At 42.1% G+C, this 25,915-nt stretch overlaps 2 protein-coding genes across 4 annotated transcripts in view; one reads left to right on the top strand and one right to left on the bottom strand.

Annotated features, from left to right (window-relative positions):
* CXHXorf58 (chromosome X CXorf58 homolog) overlaps window positions 1-13,322 on the bottom strand; it is a 30,802-nt gene extending 17,480 nt beyond the window's left edge. Inside the window, exons 1-5 of one of the 2 annotated variants that reach the window (XM_035288249.3) lie at window positions 13,192-13,322; window positions 10,604-10,742; window positions 8,555-8,654; window positions 5,070-5,164; window positions 4,550-4,661 (exon numbers count right to left, since the gene is read on the bottom strand). In XM_035288249.3, coding sequence (XP_035144140.3) covers window positions 4,550-4,661; window positions 5,070-5,164; window positions 8,555-8,654; window positions 10,604-10,722 — 426 coding nt within the window. In that variant the 5' untranslated portion in view covers window positions 10,723-10,742; window positions 13,192-13,322. The other variant, XM_035288250.3, reaches the window with a different exon arrangement.
* Window positions 13,323-13,425: 103 nt separating this feature from the next.
* Window positions 13,426-25,915, top strand: part of APOO (apolipoprotein O) — a 69,161-nt gene continuing 56,671 nt past the window's right edge. For both annotated transcript variants that reach the window (XM_002762727.6, XM_054250776.2), the window contains exon 1: window positions 13,426-13,633. In XM_002762727.6, coding sequence (XP_002762773.1) covers window positions 13,625-13,633 — 9 coding nt within the window. In that variant the 5' untranslated portion in view covers window positions 13,426-13,624. The remainder of the gene's footprint in view (window positions 13,634-25,915) is intronic.

Genomic DNA, 25,915 nt, shown 5'->3' with positions numbered 1-25,915 from the left:
AAAGTTAAATTTTCTCTGATATTGCCTGAGAACATGGAGAAAAGCAATCCCTTTTCCTTTTCTAAAACTCGTCAGAATCAGTGCTGCACATGCAGGATCTGATCAGAAACAGCCAGACTGTGTGGTCACCTCTCCTGCATACATGCTAGAACTTATGATTTAAGATGGGCCATAGTATTTCCATACAACATTTCCAGGAGGGGGATCTTGCCGGAGTTACAGGAAAATAACCTTTGATGTGTGGTTTATAAATGGCTAAATATGAGAATGTCCATCTTTTTTTAAACTTAAGTCCTGTATAAGGGTCCAAGGAGGCCAGGCGCAGTGGCTCAAGCCTGTAATCCCAGCATTTTGGGAGGCCGAGGCGGGTGGATCACGAGGTCAACAGATCGAGACCATCCTGGTCAACATGGTGAAACCTCATCTCTACTAAAAATTACAAAAAATTAGCTGGGCACGGTGGCACGTGCCTGTAATCCCAGCTACTCTGGAGGCTGAGGCAGGAGAATTGCCTGAACCCAGGGGGCGGAGGTTGCGGTGAGCCGAGATCGCGCCATTGCACTCCAGCCTGGGTAACAAGAGCGAAACTCCGTCTCAAAAAAAAAAAAAGGGTCCAAGGAGTAAAACCTCTATTGTAGAGCGTTGCTATTAGAAGTGTGATCTATATCACAAGCCTGTCCGGATTCACCACCTGCTGATTGTAGAGCCCTTGGACTTTGAGTGAACCTAAGTGGTAGCCAGGCAGTGGTCACTGTGGGCCTCGGCAGAGAGTGCTGTGCCTGCTTCAGGTGCAGTCCTAGTGTGGTGGTGGGCACAAGGGTGCCTGTTTTACCCCTTCCCCAGCTCTAGGCTGTTCAGTACAGAAAGAAAGAGAGATTCCATTTATTGGGGAAAAAGTAAGGAAAGAGAACAGGAGTCTCTGCCTGGTAATCCAGGGAATTCTTCCAGATCTTAGCCAAGAACAAGGCAGTACCTCTCCAACTCTGCAACAGCCACTGCCTTACTGGGCTTGGGGTGCCCCCTATTGCAGATATGGTTGCAGTGACCAAAGATTTAGATCATGACACCCGGGTTCCCTTTGAATACCTGAAAAGCCTTTTCATGCAGGATGGGTTACCAACAAGCCCAGACTGTAAAGACTATAATAAATACTACAATACCTAACTCTCTGATGTTCAAACACTGGCAAACCTCCATACGCATCAAGACCATTTGGGAAAACACGACCTCACCAAAGAAACGAAATAAGGCACCAGTGGCCAATCCTAGAGAGACAGAGGCATGTAATCTTAAAGTTAGATATTTCAAAATAGCTATTTTTGTGTTCCTGTTCTGATTTAAAAAAAAAAAAAAAACACCAAAATAGCTGTTTTGAGAAAGCTCAGCAAAATTCGAGATAACACAGAGACGGAATTCAGAATCCTATCAGATAAATTTAACAAAGAGACTGAAATAATTAAAAATAATCAAGCAAACAGGGCTCAGTGGCTCATGCCTGTAATCCCAGCACTTTGGGAGGCCAAGGCGGGTGGATCACCTGAGGTTGGGAGTTTGAGACCAGTCTGACCAACATGGAGAAACCCCGTCTCTACTAAAAATACAAAAAAATTAGCTGTGTGTGGTGGTGCATGCCTATAATCCCAGCTACTCTGGTGGCTGAGGCAGGAGAATCTCCTGAACCCAGGAGACGGAGGTATGGTGAGCCGAAATTGTACCATTGCACTCTAGCCTGGGCAACAAGAGCAAAAAACTTCGTCTCAAAAAAAAATAATAATCAAGCAGAAATTCTGGAGCTGAAAATTGCAACTGACATACTGAAGAATGCATCAGAGTCTCCTAACAGAGGAACTGATCACACAGAAGAATTAGTGAGCTATAAGACAGGCTATATGAAAATACACAATCAGAGCAGACAAAAGAAAAAAACATAAAAAAGAATGACACATGCCTACAAGATTTAGAAAATAGCCTCAAAATGGCGAATCTAAGAATTATTGGCCCTAAAAGGCCAGGCACAGTGGCTCACACCTGTAATCCCAGCATTTTGGGAGGCCAAGGTGGGCGGATCACAAGGTCATGGGTTTGAGACCAGCCTGACCAACATGGTGAAACCCCATCTCTACTAAAAATACAAAAATTAGCCAGGTGTGGTGGCATGTGCCTGTAATCCCAGATACTCAGGAGGCTGAGGCAGAAGAATTGCTTGAACCCGAGAGACGGAGGTTGCAGTGAGCAGAGAACACGCCACTGTACTCCAGCCTGGGAGACAGAGCGAGACTCCATCTCAAAAAAAAAAAAAAGAATTATTGGCCCTAAAAAGGTGGTAGAGAGATAGATCAGGGTAGAAAGTTTATTCAAAGGGATAATAGCAGAGAACTTCCCAAATTTAGAGAAAGATATCAGTATTTAAGTAAAGAAGGTTATAGAATACCAAGCAGATTTAACCCAAAGACTACCTTAAGGCATTTACTAATCAAACTCCCAAAGGTCAAGGATAAAGAAAGAATCCTAAAATCAACAAGAGAAAAGAAACAACATTCAAAGGAGTTCCAATATGTCTGGCAGCAGACTTCTCAGTGGAAACCTTACAGGCTGAGAGAGTGATGTAACATATTTTAAGTGCTGAAGGAAAAATAAAAACTTTTATCCTAGAATAGTATATGCAGTGAAAATATCCTTCAAACATAAGGAGAAATAAAGACTTTCTCAGACAAACAGAAGCTGAGGGATTTTGTCAATAACAGACTTGTCCTACAAGAAATGCTATAGGGAATTCTTCAATCTGAAAGAAAAGGGCATTAATAAACTGTAAGAAATCATCTGAAAGCACAAAATTCACAGGTAATAGTAAGTATACAGAAAAACAGAGTATTATAACATTGAATTGTGGTGTATAAACTCGTATCTTGAATAGAAAGACTAGAAGATGAACTGATAAAAAATAATAACTGCAACAACTTTTCAAGACAGTACAATAAAATATTAACAGAAACAACAAAAAGTTAAAAAGTGGGGAGATGAAGTTAAAGTGCAGAGTTTTTGTTTGGTTTCTCTTGTTTGTTAATTATTTGTTTGTTGATGCAATCAGTGTTAATTTGTCATCAGTTTAACGAGTTACAATTGTTTGCAAGCCTCATGGTAACCCCAAATCCAAAACATACAACAGATACATAAAAAATAAAAAGCAAGAAATTAAAACATGCCACCAGAGAAAATCACCTTCACTAAAAGGAAGGCAGGCGGGAAGGAACGAAGGAAGAGAAGACCACAAAACAACCAGACAACAAATAAGAAAATGGCAAAAGTCCATACTTATCAGTAATAACATTGATGTAAATGGACTAAACTCTCCAATCAAAAGATACAGAGTAGCTGAATGAATTAATTTTTTTAAAATGTGGTTTATGGACCAGCAGCAGGGGCACCATTTTAACAAGATGCGCAGGTGATTCCTATACTGCAGACACAATTTGTGGTTAATATTCATGAAACTTAAAAGTATGATGAGAGGGCCAGGCACAGTGGCTCATGCCTGTAATCCCAGCACTTTAGGAGGCTGAGGCGGGTGGATCACCTGAGGTCAGGAGTTTGAGACCAGCCTGACCAACTGGTCAGGGGTGAAACCCCATCTCTACTTAAAATACAAAAACGTGCCGTGTGTGGTGGCACATGCCTGTAATCCCAGCTACTCGGGAGGCTGAGGCAGGAGAATCACTTGAACCTGGGAGGCAGAGGTTGCAGTGAGCCAAGATTGTGCCATAGCACTCTAGTCTGGGCAACAAAAGTGAAATTCCATCTCAAAAAAAAAGTATGATGATAATTCATGTGAAAAAAGACAAATATTTTGAAAGTTCATTTTCAATAGCACAGTCCAGCACATTTTTTTTCTAAATGTGCTACCAGAAAAAAAAAAAAATCCATTAAAACAAATAAAATGGCATTAAATTAAATGTTCTTCATAGTTTAAGAGCCCTGACCAATTTTAGTCTATTTTTTCGTTTTTGAAACAGAGTCTCACTCTGATCCACAGGCTGGAGTGCAGTGGTACAATCTTGGCTCACTGTAGCCTCCACATCCCGGGTTCAAGTGATTCTCCTGCTTCAGCCTCACGAGTAGCTGGGATTACAGACACGTGCCAGTATGCCTGGCTAATTTTTGTATCTTTAGTAGAGATGGGGTTTCACCATGTTGGCCAGGCTGGTTTCAAACTCCTGACCTCAGGTGATCCGCCTACCTCGGCCTCCCAAAATGCTGGGATTATAGGCGTGAGCCACCGCGCCTGGCCTAGTCTATTATTAAGAAATGAAAACTTTAATACAAAAAAACTGATGGATATTTTCTAGAGCCTTAAATAAGTAATTTACTCCAATTTTTTTTTAGCTAGTAAGTGGAGACACTTTGAAACATGGTGCTTAAAAAAAAAACACTACCTGCCTGGTGGGCTGTTTAATGGTGAAATAACTTATTCTGTATAATTTGAATGCAATTCAGATACTACACAGATGTTAAGAAGCTAAATTAACAGAAAATGTACACCATGAAACGTCACCTCACTTGATGGCCCGAATACATTTTTTCCGCTGAAGTACTTATAACCATGGCCTTCAGTATGAAGAAAAATTTTAAACACGATGAAAGGTGGAAATGTTTCGCCTCTAAATCTGAAATAAATATAAGAAATTAGTTACTTGGCATCAGGTTTTGGGCTCCGTTACTTTTCCCCCTTGTACTTAAGATAGTTTATATAGTTTCTTGCATACAAGGTAAAGGCTATGTCGGAGCATATAAAGAACTGGTAATGAAATGATCACGTAGGATGTAAGACCCACACTTTGGCATGCTCAGAACTATTCTCATGTGGAAGAATGGATACACAATGAGAGATGACAGCATAGCAACTTTTAGCCAGAGTCATGCCTCAGTCTCTTCACATAACAAATGTAAATAAGGATAACACATTTACTTTGTCATTATATTCTGAGACGTTATGAGGGTTAACAAAATACATTTCTAAGATTTCCTCATATTAACTAAGTACTTCTTGAAATAAATCAGCATAGACACATTACCTAAATCTAATTTTACACTTCATGGTAGGATCTTTAAGAAGTTTAGCCTCTAAGGGGGTCACTTTCTTCAGTATCTCATGTGTCACAAAGAATTCCTGAAATAGAGGACAGTGATGTAAAAGGACAGCAGTATCCTGCCCAGACACAATGTACAGACTGTAAGAGAGGCAACATGGTAAAGTGAACAGTACACTGGGCTTGGAGTTCTGAAGGGGTGGGTTTTTGTTTCGGCACCTCCACGTACCATCTGTGTAGCTTTGACCTAGTTACTTCATCATTTTGGCCTCCAAGTTGGGGTATCTGTCCCTTTTAGAGATCAAAGGCACTATTCTTTCCCTATGACAGCACTTTTCACAATATATTATAATTACTTATCAACTTGTCTGTGCCTCCTACTAGCCTGTAAGCTTCATGAAGGCAGGGATGGTGGCTTCTCTCTTTAACACTATATTCCCAGCATCTAATACAGTGCCTGGAACACAGCAGATGCTTTATTTGTTGAATGAATCACTGTAAGATGAGGATTATAATAGTAATAAGTTACTAGCTTTTAAGCACCTTTTATATACCATATACTATGTTAGGTGCCTTATATACATTAGCTCATTTAATCCTTACACTAGCAACATTATGAGAATTTTTTTTTTGAGATGGAGTTTTGCTCTCATTGCCAAGGCTGGAGTGCAATAGCACAATCTTGGCTCACCACAACCCCCACCTCCTGGGTTCAGGTGATTCTCTTGCGTCAGACTCCTGAGTAGGTGGGATTACAGCATGCGCCACCATGCCCAGCTAATTTTGTATTTTTAGTAGAGATGGGGTTTCTCCATGTTGGTCAGGCTGGTCTTGAACTCCTGACCCCAGGTGATCTGCCCACCTTGGCCTCCCAAAGTGCTGGGATTATAGGCATGAGCTACTGTACCCAGCTCATTATGAGAATATTATCACTCCTATTTTACAGATGAGAAGGCTGAGGCTCAGGAAGTCTTTGCAATGTATAAAAAGGGATACAGGTAGTAAACTGGGAAGCCAGGATTCACTGATTTCTGTTTGACTCTAAAGCCCCAACTCTTTCCCCCAACCAACCCCTTTATGCCTATGATAATCACATCAAAACGTACACTAAAGGGCTTTTAGGCCAGGTGCTGTGGCTTATACCTATAATCCCAGCACTTTGGGAGGCCGAGGCAGGAGGATCACCTGAGGTCAAGAGTTCAAGACCAACCTGGCCAACATGGTGAAACCCTGTCTCTACTAAAAATACAAAAATTTGCTGGGTGTGATGGCAGGCACCTGTAGTTCCAGCTACTCGGGAGGCTGAGGCATGAGAATTGCTTGAACTGGGAGGCAGAGGTTGCAGTGAGCCAAGACTGCACCACTGTACTCCAGCTTGGGCAACAGAACGAGACACTGTCTCAAAAAATAAATAAATAAATAAATAAAGGGCTTTTAAAAGGATAAAACATTATTAAGGTATTAAAGCATTACTATAACAGATAAAAACAATTAACTTTCTTCTGTTACAAAAGAATCTAAAAATACTATACAACCAGCATTATAATAATTAAATACAAGTTCCATATTCAAAGACAACAGATAATAGACCTGAAATGTCAGGAGTTTACGTGGGTGGGTTTTCTCTGAAGTATTCTGCTTTCTTTTCTGTTTCTTTTTTTTGTTGAGACAGAGTCTTGCTCTATCACCCAGGCTGGAGTACATTGGCATGATCTTGGCTCACTGCAATCTCCACCTCCCTGGTTCAAGCAATTTCCCTGCCTCAGCCTCCTGAGTAGCTGGGATTATAGGTGCATGCCACCATGCCCAGCTAATTTTTTTTGTATTTTTAGTACAGACAGGGTTTTACCATGTTGGCCTGACTGGTCTTGAACTGCTGACCTCAGGCAATCCGGACACCTTGGCCTCCCAAAGTGCTGGGATTACAGCTGTGAGCCACCGCGCCCAGCAGTATTCTACTTTTACTGACATCAGAAATAGGTCTGTGAGTCAGATGGTAAACAGTGTACACATTGCTCAGACTAATTTTTTTTTTCAGAGCTGCTAAATGCCCTTAGAGTATCACTAATTGGCCAGGTGTGGTGGCTCATGCCTGTAATCCCAGCACTTTGGGAGGCCAAGGCGAGTGGATCACTTGAGGTCAGGAGTTCAAGACCAGCCTGGCCAACATGGTAAAACCCCATCTCTACTAAAAATAAAATAAAAAAAATTAGCTGGCCATGGTGGGACAAACCTGTAGTCCCAGCTACTAGGGAGGCTGAGGCAGGAGAATTGCTTGAAGCTGGGGGGCAGAGTTTGCAGTGAGCCAAGATCATGCCACTGCACTCCAGCCTGGGGACAGAGTGAGACTCTATCTCAAACAAAAAAGAGTATTACTAATACTAGACTACTAGAATTATGGGATGTCTTATTAGAATATTTGGTACTATACCAAGGAAGGCTCTGCTAGGATTGCCAGAGTTGCTTTCTGGAGGAGGGGGGGGTGTGCATCTTTTTTTGGTTTTGTTTTTCACTCAAGTAGAATCATATTCTTCATACTGTCCGGTGCTTGCTTTTTTAACTGATGAGCTATCTTGGTTATCTTTCAATTGCAGAATCACGTTAAAGCCACAAAGTTTAACACTATAAAAGCAGCAATACTTATTTAACCAGCATTCTATCCATAGTAATTATACAGTTTACTTCCTTTGCTGTTACAAACAATGCTACAATCAAATTGTGTGTGTGTGTATTAGAATGGATTCTTAGAAGTAAAATTGCTGGATGAAAGGTAAGGGCACTTTTATTTTATTTTATTTTATTTTTGAGACGGAGTTTCGCTCTTGTTACCCAGGCTGGAGTGCAATGGCGCGATCTCGGCTCACCGCAACCTCCGCCTCCTGGGTTCAGGCAATTCTCCTGCCTCAGCCTCCTGAGTAGCTGGGATTACAGGCACATGCCACCGTGGGTAAGGGCACTTTTAATTCAGAGATTTTTTGGGTGGGGGACAGAGTCTCACTGGTTCAAGCAATTCTCCTGCTTTAGCCTCCCAAGTAGCTGCGACTACAGGCGCATGCCACCACACCTGGCTGTTTTTTTGTATTTTAGTAGAGACAGGGTTTCACAGTGTTGGCCAGGCTAGTATTGAACTCCTGGCCTCTCTGCCTCGGCCTCCCAAAGTGCTGAGATTACAGGCGTGAGACACCGCACCTTGTAGATTTGGAGCTTTTTATACTTGAAAGAGAACTGTCTCACATTTTTAAATAAGGAATCAAATTTAGAAACAAAACAGGAAGTATAAATAGTCATCCACATTTTAAAAAATCCAGAAATATTCATTTAGGGCTAACAGAAGAAACAATTCCAGAACTCCATATAATATTATCAGATCCAAACAGAAGAGATAAAGGTTATCTATTCTATCTTTAATTAACAGATCTTTTAGTTTGATAATTAAATCCATCTGAGAAAACAAAAAGCAAAATACATACCGCTGCACAAATTGCACATTTTAGGAGTTGAAATATCATTTTGTTTATATAAGCTAACCAAGCCCTCTGTATTATTCGAGCTGCAATATCTTGAACCTTTCTGTGAGGAAAAAAAGAGGTTAATATTTACAAAGTAGTTTTCATTTTTCTAAAACCTTAGAGAACTATCAATTTATGCTTCTTCCTCCTGTACCTCCCCATCCCCCACTCTAAGACTAACCTAATGAGGAACATTTGGATGTGGTAATTGGAACTGGTCATTTGCGGAATCTATTCAGAATGAGGATGTGAAATACCTGAGGGGATTTCCCTTGAGATTAAAAAAAAAAGTTCTGGCTAAGACTTTATCATGAAGAGGCATATAAAATATAAATGTATCATTAAGAGGCACATATATTATAAATAAAAAGTGTGAGGAGGCAAGTTCACTTCCCAAAAACATCCATGACCTAAAATGAAATGTCCAACTAGTTCAAGTGCTATGAAAATGGAATGGGGAATAGTGAAAGTTACAGGAGGCTCAGTTCTCTTCTGGGCATGGATGACTATGCCCTAGAAAAAGAAACTTCCTTCTCTGATCTTTGCTTGAACCAGGTTCATCCAGGTCAGGTCAGAATTATTCTACGTTTTTTGTTTTTTGTTTTTTGAGACGGAGTCTCCCTCTGTTGCCCAGGCTGGAGTGCAGTGGTGTGATCTCAGCTCACTTCAACCTCTACCTCCTGGGTTCAAGCGATTCTCCTGCTTCAGCCTCCCGACTAGCTGGAACTACAGTCGCTCGCCACTACGCCCAGTTATTTTTTGTATTTTTAGTAGAGACAGGATTTCACCACATTGGCCAGGCTGGTCTTGAACTCCTGACCTTGTGATCCACCCACCTCGGCCCCCCAAAGTGCTGGGATTACAGGCATGAGCCCACTACACCCGGCCTAGAATTATTCTACTTTGGATCATATCCCAGCACTGGCAGACTGTAGAGGTCTCCTCCTTCATACCTTCCCACCCCATCATTACCCCTTACAGGGCCAGGTACAAAGACAGGTACTCCTGCATAAGGTTACCCATTGGCTGGCAAAATGCAGACTACAAGATAAAATGAGCACAGTGGCTCATGCCTGTAATCCCAGCACTTTGGGAGGCCGAGGCAGGCGGACTACAAGATCAAGAGATGGAGACCATCCTGGCCAACATGGTGAAACTCCGTCTCTACTGAAAATACAAGAATTAGCCAGGTGTGGTGGCGCACACTTGTAATCCCAGCTACTTGGGAGGCTGAGGCAGGAGAATCACTTGAACATAAGAGGCAGAGGTTGCAGTGAGCCAAGATCACTGCACTCCAGCCTGGGTGGCAGAGTGAGACTCTGTCTCAAAAAAAAAAAAAAAAAAAAAAAAAAAAAACGAGAGAAAAAGCCTGAAGTATGGAAACAAAGCTTTGAATCCTAGCTGATGCTATTTATTAGCTGTTTAACTTCCTGAAACCACTTACCTTCTCACAGTTGCTGCTTCTTCATTTGTAAAATATAATAATAAAATTCTTTCACAAGATTGTATCAGGATCAAATAGATGTGTGTTAATATGCTTTGTAAATTAGAAAATGCAATTATTATTCAATTGGAAAGTAATTTTAAAACACAAAATCAGCTGGATGTGGTGGCTCACTCCTGTAATCCCAGCACTTTGGGAGACCGAGGCAGGCGGACTACAAGGTTAAGAGATGGAGATCATCCTGACCAACATGGTGAAACCCCGTCTCTACTAAAAATACAAACATCAGCTGGGTGTGGTGGCGGGTGCCTGTAATCCCAGCTACTCAGGAGGCTGAGGCAGGAGAATCGCTTAAACCTGGGAGGCGGACGTTACAGCGAGCTGAGATCGTGCCACTGCACTCCAGCCTGGGCTACAGAGTGAGACTCCGCCTCAAAACAAACAAAAACAAAACAAAAACACAAAATCTCTGATTTACAAAACAAGAAGATTGAAGTTATCTGGATAAGTACTGTTTGGAAACTACGGTTGTGGAAAGTGACACAAGGCAAAATATGGGTACTTACGATGGTAATGATGATCCTGTGGTTCGTACACTTGTGAAATGTACTCTGTGAGCTTTTCCTGAGGTCCTAGTATCTGATTTCAGAATACCTTTAAGTGTTGCATTTGAAGAACGATTCATTTTCCCTCCAATGAAGTAATCTGAAAGTACATAAATTAAGCCTTTGCGGTCATAATTTATACTATGACACCGTTTGGACAAGACTCAAGTGCCATATGACTGTTATACTAGTTCTGAATTCTTTAAAAAGGAAGGCATCGTGGATCTCTTAAAGTTGCTTACAGTTGACATTCTTTGTGTACCAAAAATATTTTATGGTATATGGAAAAGACAAGTAAATCTATCCATAGCCTTCTAACTGGCCTGTCTCCAGTCTTATTCTTCTCCCATTGACCTACCACACTGCACCTAGAGTTAACTTTGTAGCTCAGCAATTCAATCTCATCACTCCCCAGCTGTCTACCAAAAAGCTCATTGAGGGCAGGAGGCATCTTGTTAACTATGGCTTTCTCAGTGCCTAGCACAGTGGAGGGTTTTTACATGTTTGTCTAAAAATGTTTTGTCCCAGTTTTATCATCAAATAGCAGTGGGACTTTGGGCAAGTCTCTTAACCTCTCAGTGGTTCAGTTCCCTCCTTGGTAAAGGGAGAGGCTGTGCACTAAATTTCTGATTCCACCTCCAACTTTCTATTCTTTAAAGCAACCAATTTGGATGCAGTAACACTCCAGTTTGGATGCAGCTCCCAAATTCTTAGTCACGGCTTGGTCTCTGTTACTAAACCAGGGGCTCTTTATCATTTCTTTTGGTGCCATGGACCCCTATGGACAGATCTCTTCTAAGAATTGGTTTTAAAATGCATAACATAAAATACATAGGATTACAAAGTGCTCCCATTATACTGAAATTATCAAAATATTTTTAAAACAAAATTATAGTAAATGTGTCTTCTTAATGCATTAAATGAGCTCTAATAACTACTGTATTTTTGAAGTAGTAATGAGCATAAAATTTCAAGATCTCTGACATGACTGCAATGTAGCATGAAAATATCTGCTTTTATCATCCATGCTAATATACTGTTGTTTGCTGTCTACACTATAACTGAAAGAAACAAAGTTCAGTTAGAGGTTAGTGAAAATGAAGTTGTCATTTTTTCCCCAAGTTCACATTCCCCCTGAATTAGGAACTTCTGCCCTATTTTCTCAATATGTTTCACACTTTTATGTATGTGTGATGTTACACTGTGCTGCAGAGAGCCTTCTGAGTCTATTCAATATTTCACCTTGGGCCAGAGAAAGTGGCTCACACCTGTAATCACAGCACTTTGGGAGACCAAGGCAGTTAGATCACGAGGTCAGGGGATCGAGACCATCCTGGCCAACATGGTGAAACCCCATCCCTACTAAATATACAAAAAAAAAAAAAAATTAGCTAGGCGTGGTGGCACATGCCTGTAATCCCAGCTACGGGGGAAGCTGAGGCAGTAGAATCACTTGAACCGGGGAGTCAGAGGTTGCAGTGAGCCCAGATCGCACCACTGCACTCTAGCCTGGAGACGGAACAAGACTCCGTCTCAAAAAAAAAAAAAAAAAAAAAATTCTCCTTGGGGATGCCTTGGAATATACAATCCTCTTAAGAAAAAGCAGCCCTTAACATCTGGGAGATGGCTGGCATTCACAGCTGGGCCTTGGTGTTACCATTGCTTCCTAACAACACCCAATCCAGAGCAAAGCTCCTGCTTCCTTGAACTCGCCCCAAAATCACCGAACCAAAGCCTAAATCCTATAATAAATCTTTCTAACACTCTTTTACTGAAATATGTGACTGTGTTCCTACACGTGCGATTTCCTTGGATCAATGAGAAATCCAAAAACTGTAGGCGAGTCCCTAGTGGGTTTTGGCTGAAGGGCAGTGACATGTCGCTGTAAAAATTCCAAATTTTTCCAGATGCCCGCCTGAATGGGGCTTACACTTTCTATAGGACTAGAGCAGAAATACAGAATGAAATAGGAAATATATCCTCATTATGACACAGTGCAACAATTATTTTTGCTAGAACACAGGTTTCAAGGGCAGACTAATGGGTTCGGATCCTAGCTTCCCACTTTCTGTGTGGTCTTGTACAAATTACTTCTCCGTGCCTCAGTTTCTTCATCTATGTATTGGGAATAATAATCATGCCCACCTACTTCCGTCGTTGGAAAGATTAGATGAATGTGTATAAAGAACTTAGATTAGGGCTGCGCACATCCTAAGTGCTGTATCAGTGCTTGTTACTCTAGTTAATAAGATAATTATTGCCATTATCATTGACTTCTATAAGTATTAAGAGACAAACATTTGATTCCCAGAGAGGAGGCTTACCGCTTGTTTCTTAAAGGGGAAAAAAATAAGGTCTGAGCCTTTTCCGATTAAAGGACATAGTATGTTAGTTTAAATTTAAAACCTGAGAAACGTCCAGTCAACGGTTAAAAATCTTAAAACCTTTCTTAAGGTAAACCCAGTCCGCCAATCGGCGGCTTCCGGCTGCGAGGCTTTCGAAGCCGCCCGAGGCTCTCCCAGCGCCCCCTCCCGGCAACCTGTGCTCACAGAAATGCCAGCCCACGCCGCTGGGCGCCCAATCGCGGCGGCGAAGGCAGTTTCGCGGCTGCTGAGGCAGTTTCCCAGAGCCGCGCGACGCCGGGCACCTCCCTCCTCGCGCCTCCGCGTACCGCCCACACAGAGCCGGCGCTTTCTTGCCGCCTAGCAACCGCCGGCGCAGGGGCGGAGCCTCCTGGAGGGCGGGTCTTGCGTTCATCCGCCGCCTGTGGCGCGACGTTCTGCGGCTCAGCGACGCGGCTTCTAGAACCGGGTGATTGTAATAAGCCTTTGCCGTACCGAGTTTGCCGTACGGCCGCCACCCGCACCGCGACCTGCTTGCGGTTGGAGAAATCAAGGCCCTATCGGGCCTCCGTAGTCACCTCTCCATAGTGGGCGTGGCCGAGGCCGGGGTGACCCTGCCAGAGCCACCGTTGCCAGCGACATGTTCAAGGTGAGAGCGTGGAGCTGGGTCACAGCTGTCACCGCCCCCTCCCGGCCGCCCGAGCCCTCCCCGCGCTCTCTTGGGACCTCTCCGCCGGCCAGGGCCGACTCACCCCGAGGCTTCTCCCGCCACTGGGCCGGCTGCGTCCTGGCCCCGCGGTTCATTCACCGGTCTACTGGGGATGAGCGGCTACTGGGTGGAGGCGGGAGACCCCCTCGTGGGTGGGGGCGGCCTTTTGGGTTGTGCTTTCGTGAATCAAACACTTTGAAAATTTAAAGTGCCTCCCCCAAAGTACCCATCCCCTCGGCTGGTGGCCTCTTGGGATAGTAGGGTAGAGTGAGGCCAGCTCGGGTCACTGCGGGGTTCGCGGCTTTAGTTGCCTGGCAGGGTCAGGTTTCAGAACCTGATGTGTGGGTGGGGGAGGGTCATCTTAGGAGAAGTGCGGGGTGTGGGGGAGGCTGGGGTGGGACGGCTGGGTGGCGAGGGAAGCTGGAGCTTTGCTCCACTCCCCAGGGAACATTATTTAACATGGACTAGTGGACCCCCCTTTCCTGCATTTTGTGAACTCGAGCCCTTTGAAAAAAATCGACTTTTACGATGAAGACTTAATTTCGAAAATCTGCACTTCAGCATAAAACCATTATTCTTTTTAAAAAGTAAATTATATGCATTTTGTCATATAAAAATCACAGGCAACCAGAAATTAATCTACAAAATTGAGTCTTCAAGAAGCATAGTACCCATAAAATAGTGTTAATGAAATCTCAGGATTGTTTTATTCATTTAAAAATTTTATTGAGCTCCGCAATGTACATTAGTAAAGGCTGTAAAATCATGCATTCTGCCTTCTAGTCCTGGCATTGCCACCTTTTAGCTGTGTGACCTTGGACAAGTCACTTACTTTCTCTGTACTACTGGTGAAATTGGGGTAATAACATATTCCGCATAGGGTTGTTATAAAAAGTAGGTTGGTATGTGTAAAGCACTTGGAAAAGGCATGGTATTTGCTCTTATTCTCTTTTCAGGGAGCTCACAGTTTAGGAAGACAAATCTTATAATCAACATTCATTTGATAAATTTGTGTGTTAAACACCTGTTATGTGCTAGGAGCTCAGCTCCATTTCAGGGTTACAACAAGGAAAGATATGCCGTGGCCAGTTTAACTATATGTGTACCTACAGTGTACAAAGGTAGCAAAAAGGAGTGCAAGATACCCTTGGCTTAACCAGGGGTTCCTATCCGGGGGTCCTCAGCTCCTCAGAAGATCTGCACATATATTTCAGGGGGTTCCTGAACTCTGATGGGGGAAAAAATATAAATTTATCTTCATCAGTCTTATCTATTATTGGGTAACAAATCACTGCAAACCAGTGCCTTAAAACAAAAAAAATTGTTTTTGTCTCGTTCTGTTGCCCAGGCTGGAGTGCAGTGGCTCGATCTCGGCTCACCACAACCTCTGCCTCCTGGGTTCAAGCAATTCTCCTGCCTCAGCCTCCTGAGTAGCTGGGATTACAGGCACCCACCACCGTGCCTGTCTAATTTTTGTGTTTTTAGTAGAGACGGGGTTTCACCATCTTGGCCAGGCTGGTTTTGAATTCCTGACCTCAAGTGATTCTCCCACCTCAGCTTCCCAAAGTGCTGGGATTACAGGTGTGAGCCACCACGCCTGGCCAAAACAGTAATTATTTCTCAAAATCTGTAGGTTCGCTGGGCAGTTCTGCTGGTGTCTCCCAGTGGCTGAATTCAACTGGTGGCTTGACTGGAAGTTGGCCTCACTCCCATGCCCCGGGGCTTGGTGCCCCACCATGGGCCTAGCTTGGGCTTCCTCACCTGGTTACTGAGTTCCAAGAGGACAAGTCCCAAGGCACAAACAGCATCATATTTGCTGATGTCAAAACAAGTAATGTAGCCAAGTTCAGAGTTGATGTGGTGGGGAACTGCACAAGGTCATAGATATGAGTAGGTATACTTCACTGGGGGCCATTCATTTAACAAGCTCCTATTGTATCAAACCACAGTAGTATTAGCAGTACCTGTTACCAACAGAAGTCACAGTACCAGCACAAGTCACAGACATTTTCATATTACATTACAGTTGTCGCAGATCTCAAAATATCATTTATGCTCATTACTACTTCAGAACTATGGTGGTTATAAGACTCACTGCTAGATCTTTTTGTTTAGTGGGCTAATAAAAAAGCACATACTGCTTATGTCAGATATTTAAGTCTAAAAAATAAAATTATTTCAATATAGTTGGCATTTTTTTGTATGCAATTAGAAGCATTATTTTGAAAAGGGGTTCATACGGCTCACAGACTGCCAGAGAGGTCCATGGCACAAAAAAAGATAAAGAAACCATGGACTTCAGGGAAGGCTTCCCAGACAGGACACTTAAATTTAATTTTGAAAGACAGGTAGTTCTTAAGGTACATGAGCTGGGGAACATCAGCCGGGGTATTCCATTGGGGGAAGTGCTGGTAGCTCAATTTTTTTTTTTAAGATGGGGTTTCACCACAGTGGCCAGGCTGGTCTTGAATTCCTGACCTCAGGTGATCCACCCACTTCGGCCTCCCAAAGTGCTAGGATTACAGGCGTGAGCCACCGCGCCCAGCCTGGTAGCTCAATTTTGATGTTTCAAGGGGAAGATACAGGGAGCTGAGATGATGATGATGATGATGATGATGATGATTATTTGAGACCAAGTCACACTCTGTCACCCAGGCTGGAGTACAGTGGTATGATCTTGGCTCACTGCCACCTCTCTCCCAGGTTCAAGCTATTCTGCTTCAGCCTCCCAAGTACCTGGGGTTATAGGCACCCGCCACCACACCCAGCTAATTTTTTGTATTTTTAGTAGAGACGGGTTCACCATGTTGGCCAGGCTGGTGTCAAACTCCTGACCTCATGATTCGCCTGCTTTGGCCTCCCAAAGTGCTGGGATTACAGGCATGAGCCACTGTACCCGGCCAAGCTGAGATTATTTCAGGTGAACATGTACTTTGGGTAGAAAAGATCACAACAAACCTTAGAGGACACCAAAATGTAAGGAATAGGTGGAGGAAAGGGGGAGGCCAGACTTGAGAAGTAGAAGTAGGAGCAGAAAAGAGTGGTGTTTAGAAAATCAAGGGAGAAAAGTTTCAAGGAGAAATGGCTATGTTAGGATGCTTTCAGCTGGGAAAACCCTATTGCTTAAATAGGAAAATTATCTCACAAAGTCCAGAGGAAGAATGAATTCCAGGCTCTGATTCAGAGACCCATCTCTTGGCTTTCCACAGTCAGGTTGGTTTCCTTTAGGGTTGCAAGATGACTACCAGTAACATACACACTTTCTCATTCTCTAGAGCAAGAGGAGGAGAGAGGAAAAACTCCCACACTTGGTCCTTCAGTCTGATTGGACCAACTTAGGTCACTTGTCTAACCCTATACAGTTGTCAGAGGAATGCCATGATCTGATTGGGTTAGACTAAACAGGATCAATCCAGGGTGGCGTCACTTCATCACAGGGGAGAGGAATGCATTCATGAACACACTAGAGTTCTTTTAGGAAGGAAGAGGGAGAATAGAGACTGGGTATGCAACCAACAATGTCCATGATAGAGATAAAAGCTAGGTAATGAGGCATGTTCATTGATGTGGACACTTGGGAAAGCTTTAATGATCCTTATACCTTAGGTTTACTGATGGAAGTGAAGGGTAGGTTAATGTGGGTTGGTGACTGAGGGATGAGTAAATGGACACTATGGTGGTTGATAAGCTTGACTGTTAAGGGAATCAGAGAGAATATGGTAACTAGAAGGAGATGTTCAGTCAAGATTCTAGAGAGACTGCCTCAGCTTTACAAGGGAGAGAGATTCCCACCCGAGAGACGGGGCAAAAAGAAAGGTGCGAGGGATTGTAGACCGGTGGTTCTCTGCAGAATGGTAGGAGCCCCTTAAGGTATGTTTTGGAAACTTGTGGGGTTGTTCTTTTTTTTTTAACTTTGCAAAAATTATAACTGAAAATGGGGTTGTTCTTTATGTCTTTAGTTGTGTTGAACATTTTTATACTGAAATATAATTCATATAAATCTTTCCTTTTTATTCACCTTTATACTACCGTGGTGGTATACTGACTTACTTTTTGGAATTATGCATGTAGGTTAATGCTGAATTTTATTTTAGGATAGCAAAAGAGTGTCACGAAATGTTTGTCATAAAATATTGATGTTAGGTCTAGTAGTTGTGAACCAGTGCTTGTTAAATTTTAATGGGCATGCAACTCTTGTTGCAATGCAGATTGCGATTCAGTAGGTCTGGGATGCGGCCTCAGATTCTCCATTTTTTAGCTAGCTCCCAAGTTCTGTAGTTTTCATTGGTCCCCTTTGAAGAGCAGGAATTGAGGCAAATCAGTAGATGAATGGTTCTTGTGTTTTCGAGATGCATGGTTTTATGAGTGTGGTGGGATTTGGGAGAGGCACTGACCAACGAACAAGAAGATAGGCCAGACCCTTTGAGGGCTCTGCTGAGAGCGCTCCTCCTGCATGTTGATGCAGAGTGGGGATGGAGTAAATGGTAGGATTGATCCGGGTTTAGGAGTTAACAGCTGGGGTCAACTGGAACCGGAGGGCAAACGAGTTAATAGTATAGGTGTTATAAGTAAAAGTATAATGTGTCTGACTAGTTATGTGCATATCTTAATAAAAATTTATATTTTATTTTTATATAATTTATATATCCTAGCTACTTGGGAGGCTGAGGCAGAATTGCTTGAACCAGAACCCAGGAGGCAGAGGTTGCAGTGAGCGAAGATTGCGCCACTGCACTGGGCGACAGAGTGAGACTCCATCTCAAAAAAAAGTCCCGATGCCCAGTATAAATTAAAATTTATACTTAATTAAGATATGCACATAACTATCAGGCATATTGTAATTAAAATACATGCTGTGATGTTTTGATATAGCTATTCATCTTCAGGTCACTAGGGGGCACTGGTGGATTAAAAAACACATTTGAAACTCTGTCCAGTATTTGCATTCCATTGTAGGAAGCAGCTTTTCCTTGAGCTGCTGCAGGAAGTTTGAATATTGAATACATATACCCAGGTTCGCGTTGCTAGATTTCCTTCCTTACACAGATTTTATTCTAGTCCAACTATGGGCTGGGCATCATGCTGGACCCTGGTGGGTACAAGTGAAAGGACCCAGTTCTTATTTAGGAGAGATGTCCCAAACCTGGCCACACGTCAGAATTATTCAAGGAGACAGTTTCCAAGCCCCTACCCATGGTACTGATTGACTTTTTAGGTGGAATCCAGGAACCACTAGTGTTGAAAATGCTCCCCCAAGATGATTGTGAAACTTTCATTTCAGAAGTTCACAATGCATTTACCAGCACAAACATTAAACATCCATTACGATGCAGTGGGTTTCAACCTTGACTGCACGTTAGAGCCACCTGGGGAGCTTTTAAAAGTCCCGATGCAGCCAGGCGCGGTGGCTCAAGCCTGTAATCCCAGCACTTTGGGAGGCCAAGGTGGGGGGGATCACGAGGTCAGGAGTTCAAGACTAGCCTGCCCAACATGGCGAAACCCTATCTCTACTAAAAATACAAAAATTAGCTGGGCATGGTGGCATGTGCTTGTAATCCCAGCTACTTGGGAGGCTGAGGCAGGAGAATTGCTTGAACCAGGACCTGGGAGGCAGAGGTTGCAGTGAGTCAAGATCACACCACTGCACTCCAGCCTGGCGTCAGAGTGAGACTCCATCTCAAAACAGACAAACAAAAAGTCCCAGTGCCCAGTCTAGAACCTATACCAATGACATCAAAAATCTCTAGGGGTAGGATTAGGCATGTAGTTTTTGGAGCAAGCAGCCACCCTTGAGAACTACTGACTTAGAGGGAAGAGTGCCGGCAGGGGGCATCAGAAGCCTTTATAGAGAAGAACGTGCCTATGCTGACCTTTGGAGCTAGGCAGACAAGGTTGAAAGGGGCTTCTAAACAGGAGAAAGGCTTCACTGTATTCCTTGCAAGAGATCCTAAAGTTTTTTGTAGCTGCTTCCTTATTTGTAAAACAAGGATGAGATGCTTACCAACTTCAAATTACTTTGTTGATTAAATTCATTCACACCCAAAGCTTAGAACAATGCTTGGCACAAAGTAAGGGCTCAAGAAATGTGAGCTGTTACTTTTAGTTGGCATCTTGTAAGAGGCTGCTAAGATGGTGTTACGGTAGTGCACAGTCTTGGGGCTCTTCAAAAGTATTTTTTATTTCAAAACTTGGTAGTCGATTGGATGTGGCAGACAAGGGAGAAGGATAAATTAAGGATGGTGCCCAGGCTTTTGACTTTTGACTGTGGGAACTATTCACTGAGATGGGAGAATGGAAAAAGGTTGAGTTTGGCTTGAGTGGGAGGTGATGGTTTTGAACAGGTTGAGCTTGTTGAAATACCTGGGCATTGGGCGGGGGAAATCAGTTGATATAGAACCCAAGGGTATGGACTTTTCCTGCAAGATACTTGGGCTGGAAATTGGGAAATCATCAGCTGCTAGCTGAAGCCTCCAGGGCAAGAAGGTGGCCTGGTGAAAACTGGTCTGTGTCACTTCCTTCCTCGAGGGAAAATACATGACCTGTACTCAGAGCTCACCACACTGAGGAACCTGAGTCCATGGCTGTAAAGCATTATTACATCACACATTCTTTGTGGCTTGGTGTAATGCTTACATTGCCTGTCTTCCTGAAATTAATTTTTTTGCCATGTTACTAGTATGTTACTAGTACAAACTGAGGGGAGAATTACAATGCTAAATGGAAAAGGAAAATTGTCTGTAAATTGGAAGAGTAATGTAACTTTTATACTTGAGTATGATTTTAAAAGCCACGTATTTGGAAGGATAATAAAGGCTTATTCCCTAACAATTTAAGCATCTTCAAGGGAATTCTTCTTGAGGAATTGTAGTAACTACATTTTTACTCACATAAATACATTTATTATGTGCAGAACTAATTGGTTGTTTTCGTTTTTTCCTTTCTTACCCTTCAGTGAATTGAGACAATAGATCACAAAGAGGAAGAAACAACTGCTCTGTAGCTCTGGATGCAATCTTTTGAGCCTCAGGTTCTAGTTGTGTTTCTGACTGAGCGACCTTGTTAAGATTGATTGATTGATTGATTGATTGATTTCTTTTTCTTCCTTTCTTCCTTTCTTTCTTTTTCTTTCTTGTTTCTTTCTCTTTTTTTTTTTGAGCTGGAGTCTCATTCTGTCACCCAGGCTGGAGTGCAGTGGTGTAATCTTGGCTCACTTGCACCCTCAGCCTCCCCGGGTCAAGCCATTCTCCTGCTTCAGCCTCCCGAGTAGGTGGGACTACAGGCATGTACCAACATGCCGGCTAGTTTTTGTATTTTTAATAGAGACCGGATTTCACCATGTTGGCCAGGCTGGTCTTGAATTCCTGACCTTAAGTGATCTGCCCTCCTCAGCTTCCCAAAGTGCTGGCATTACAGGCACCACGCCCAGCTAGTTGAGATTTCTTAACCTCTCAGCGTCCCAGATCATGATCCTGTGGGGATAGTAATATGTGCCTCCGTATCTCACAGGGTTGTTGGGAGATTCAAATGAGATAATATGTGAAAAGAACCATGAACTACAAAGCACTATATCAATGTAAGGTGATTTCTGTGCCTCTTGCGTCACATTTGTCCACTGAAGTGATCTATGCTTGCAGGTTAGCTCTCTGGACTTAACAACTCTCAAAAGTGAATCAAACGTGGGTTATTTCACTTCTCATTTGGAAATGAATTCTGCTCAGGACATTGTAGGACTCTTCTATCTACCTCTAAATGCAAATAGCCTCACAGTTGTAACTAACACTGGAAGAGGAGAAGGAAGAAGTAGAAGAACGATACATTAAAAGAATGGGGAGATCAGAGACACAGTGGAGAAGAGTAGATAATGTACCAGACATTTATGATAACTGAATTGATTATCCCATGAGGCCTTTTGTTTATAGACTTTTATGACATAAAGGTTTAATCTATAATCTAAATATATGCATGTTCCACACCTATGTCCTTTCTAGGCTAGACTGGAACTTAGAGGCTAGGAAATGAACTTTCGTATTTGTTTGTATGGTACATTAAAAATTAGATGTATAAATGCAAGTTATTATGTGTATAATCTCAATAGCAAAGATATCTGTTTCAAAAAGTTTAGACTTGACTTATTTGACAAGAAAGTACCAAAAGATCTTTAAAAAAAGGAATTGGAAGAGTGTATCAGTTGATTTTCCCCAATAATGCTGAAGTGGAATTTTACGGTTAGTTCATACAGCATGAAACTTTATATAGATAGTTTCAGGGGCAAAAAAATCCCAGTTTAAAGATATATTTCGGAATTTGGAAGTTATTTTTCACTTTTGCTGAGTTTTTTCTAACTTTTGCATGCCTCATGCCAGTTTTGTTAGAAAATTTAATCAGTGCCAATTTCTAGTGTAGTAGGTTTTTAAACTTATTTTCAGTGTTCACTAAAACTTGGAGAAGCAGGAATATAGAGCAAGGGTTGTAGAGTTTTCAACATGCTGAAAGCAAAAATCACTTTGGTTGTTAAGCTATATTTCCCTGATAGAGCTTTATGCATTATAGATAGTATAGTTGAATTTTGAGTGAATATTGTTTTAAAGGCACCTTAAGTACAGTTACTCTTTGTCTTCCTATTTCTGGCTCTTTGAAGCAATGCAGCGTGTTTTATTCAAAGCCCACACTGGCTCTGCTTAAGGACTTCTTTGTTTGGTTCCATGAAGATGAGGAGCCCCCTCTGTGGGAACTAGAGATGGATTCACAAGTGCATGTCCATTGCCTTAGTGTGGAGGAATTCCCAGTAGTTTCTTTTTTCAGATATGTCTATTCCTTCTTCTGAACAGTCTTTTAAAACAGGATGTGTGAAACTAACTAATAAAGGTTCCTTTTTCTTTTTCCCCATTCCACAAACGTCAGTCCTTGTGAACTAGGCTGTTTTTCTTTGTGCTTGCTGAAATGAGTCTCCTCTCCTATTAGAGGTGCTGCTGATTCATGTGACATGGGTTAGACTGGTGAGTGAGTAAGTAAGCAAAAAGTGATTATGAGGGCTCCAAGAAGTTTCCTAAATTGTCTGTTGATGGTTTACCTCACTTGGCAAATAGGACTGAGCCTGTTTGTGGAGTCACACCATTTGGGACTTCTGTTAAAGTTGCTGGGTATAGTCCAAACATTTACTTTTCTTGTTTTTGTTCCTTATTTTTGCACAGATTTTCATTATGAGGTCAGATGGTCATCAACCGAATTGAGTCTTACACGTGATTTTTTTTTTCAGAAAAGGTTTACAGTTTTCCTTAAAGAAGAAAAACACACATTAATAACTGAAATGAAGTTGAAGGCTGTTTTCATTAGTGAGTTCAGAGTCCTCTGTGCACGTGGTAGTCTATTAAGATATGAAACCTGGGTCTAGGCCCGACATGGTGGCTGACACCTATAATCCCAGCACTTTGGGCAGCTGAGACAGGAGAATTGCTTGAGCCCAGGAGTTTGAGACCAGCCTGGGCAACATGGTGAAACCCTGTCTCTACAAAAATGCAAAAATTAGCCGGTGTCATGGCACCTGCCTGTAGTCCCAGCTACTTGAGAGGCTGAGATGGAAGGATCACTTGAGCCTAGGAGTTTGAGGCTGCAGTGAGCTGTGATCATGCCACTGCAGCCTGGGTGACACAGCAAGATCCTATCTCAAAAAAAAAAAAAAAAAAAAAAAGAGAGATATGAAACCTGTGTCTAGATAGATTTTTTTTTTTTTTTTTTTTTTTTGAGACAAGAGTCATGCTCCGTCGCCCAGGCTGGGGTGCAGTGGCACAATCTTAGCTCACTGCAGCATCTTCCTCTCAGGCTCAAATGATCCTCCTGCCTCAGCCTCCTGGGTAACTGGGACTACAGGCACATTCCACCACACCCAGCTAGTTTTTTGTAGAGGGGGATTTCACCATGTTGCTTAGGCTGGTCTTGAACTCCTGGGCTCAAAGGATCCGCCTGCCTCAGCCTTCCAAAGTGCTGGGATTACAAGTGTGAGCCACCATGTCTGGCCCAGATAGATTTTACTTTGACAGAATAGCTCTGCTATTAAATGATGTACATTTTGTTAGTTGCTTGAAAACACAGATGCATTTGAAAAGCTAAACTTGAAGTAAATGTTCCCCTGAGATTTTTTCCTCCCTATAGTCCCTTAATTCAGAAAAGATTAAGTGGATCCCAGGATTCCTTTCTAATAGAGAATATATATATGTGTGTATATATATGTATTGGAGTTTTAGGTAGCAATAAATTTCTGTCTGGATGAGGAAGTTCAAAATAAATTTTGTACCTGATAAATTACTTATTATCTGTGTTCCAAGTCTGTGAAACCAGTATAGCCCAACTGGATGACTCAAAACCTGCATAAATGAACAATTATCTCATTCTTTGGCCCTGAGGTTTTCTTCCTGTCTATCACACAAGTTTATTATTTTCATACATGAATTTTATAAAATCTAATAGCTATTTTTAAAGAGTAGAAAATGAAACAATTGCAGATTAAACATTTTGTTTGCTTTGCTGACCTAACTTTGTGGTGAATTCTACCCTCCAAAGATAAAGTAGAATTTGGTTTTCTGTGAGAAAAAGATAATATTAATCTTGAAAATAGCCTCATTTTTTTCTTTGCTTATCTCTTTAGATTGTAATCTATTTATAGTGTATGAGAAATAACTAGGAATTACTAATTACTGTAGTACAGAACTAAAGAATTAAAATTTTCTCATAAAATAGTTCTGTGTTTGTCATAGTGGGAAGAGGTTTTCTTCATGTTGTTTAAAGTCTGAACTTTACTGGGCGTGATGGTTCATACCTGTAATGCCAGCGCTTTGGGAGGCCAAGGCAGGAGGATTGCTTGAGGCCAGGAGTTCAAGATCAGCCTGGGAAACATAGTGAGACCCCATCTTTACCAGAAAAAAAAATAGCTGAGTATGCTCCATCGAACCCATAGTCCTAGGTACTTGGGAGGCTGAAGCAGAAGGATTGTGTGAGCCCAGGAGTTCAAGGCCACAGTGAGCTATGATTTTGTCACTGCACTCCAGCCTGAGTGACAGAGGGAGAGAAATTCTTGGCTTTATGCCCTCCTTTGATGTGAAACAGATTGAAATGATTGTGGCTTTTATTGTTATTGTTAAAGTATGAGTGCTTCCAAATTTTACATTCAAATGAATGCATCAGAACAGTCATTTTGAGAGGTTAGGTTTAATTATACTGTCAATATATTTATTCCAAAAACTGTTATCACTGGTCAAAACATTTTTCTTCTTCCTCATTTGGAATTATCTTCAAACTTTGTGGCAAACTCTTTGGAATATCCTCAGGAGCCAGCCATTTTTGTTCTTTGCATGTTATAAAACCAATGTTTTTTGTAAAAACTTCAGGAAATACAGATAATAGTAAATAATCATCTTTAATATCACCACCTATAAAGAACCACTGTTAAATTTTTTTTTTTTTTGAGATGGAGTCTTGCTTTGTCACCCAGACTGGAGTGAAAAATGATGCAATCTCAGCTCACTGCAACCTCGCCTCCCGGGTTCAAGCCATTCTCATTCCTCAGCCTCCCGAGTAGCTGGGATTACATGTTTGCGCCACCACGCCTGGCTAATTTTTGTATTTTTAGTAGAAATGGGGTTTCACCACGTTGGTCAGGCTGGTCTTGAACTCCTGATGTTGTGATCTACCTGCCTCAGCCTCCCAAAGTGCTGAGAGGCCACTGTGCCTGGCCCTAATATCTGTTTAGACTCCATTCTGGACATATTCAGATATACCCTTGATATGACATTTTCAGAAAATTTGGTGGAATCATACTACAAGTCCCCCTCCCCTTTTTTAAACAAATGCTGTTTTCTTTTTTCTTTTTTGTACAATGAGGTAATTTTATTATTGACCAAGTTTACATAAAGTTTGATTCTTTACTACCACCACCACCACCGCAACAGAAAGAAAAGCTTACATTGGACACTATATTTAATTATGTGATGTACAAAAGATTCAGGTAGAGATTGTTTTAATGATGACTAACAGTTGTAATTTTTTTTTTTCTATTTTGAGTTCTGGGTACATGTGTAGAACGTGCAGGTTTGTTACATGGGTATACATATGCCATGGTGGTTTGCTGAACCCATCAACCTGTCATCTAGGTTTTAAGCTCTGCATGCATTAGGTATTTGTCCTTAATGCTCTCTCTCCTCTTGTCCCCAACCCCCGACAGGCCCTGGT

This window comes from Callithrix jacchus, chromosome X (assembly GCF_049354715.1).
Source record: "Callithrix jacchus isolate 240 chromosome X, calJac240_pri, whole genome shotgun sequence".
Lineage (NCBI taxonomy): Eukaryota > Metazoa > Chordata > Mammalia > Primates > Cebidae > Callithrix > Callithrix jacchus.
Note: the sequence above shows the minus strand (reverse complement) of the source record. Positions and strands in the feature narration are given on the sequence as shown.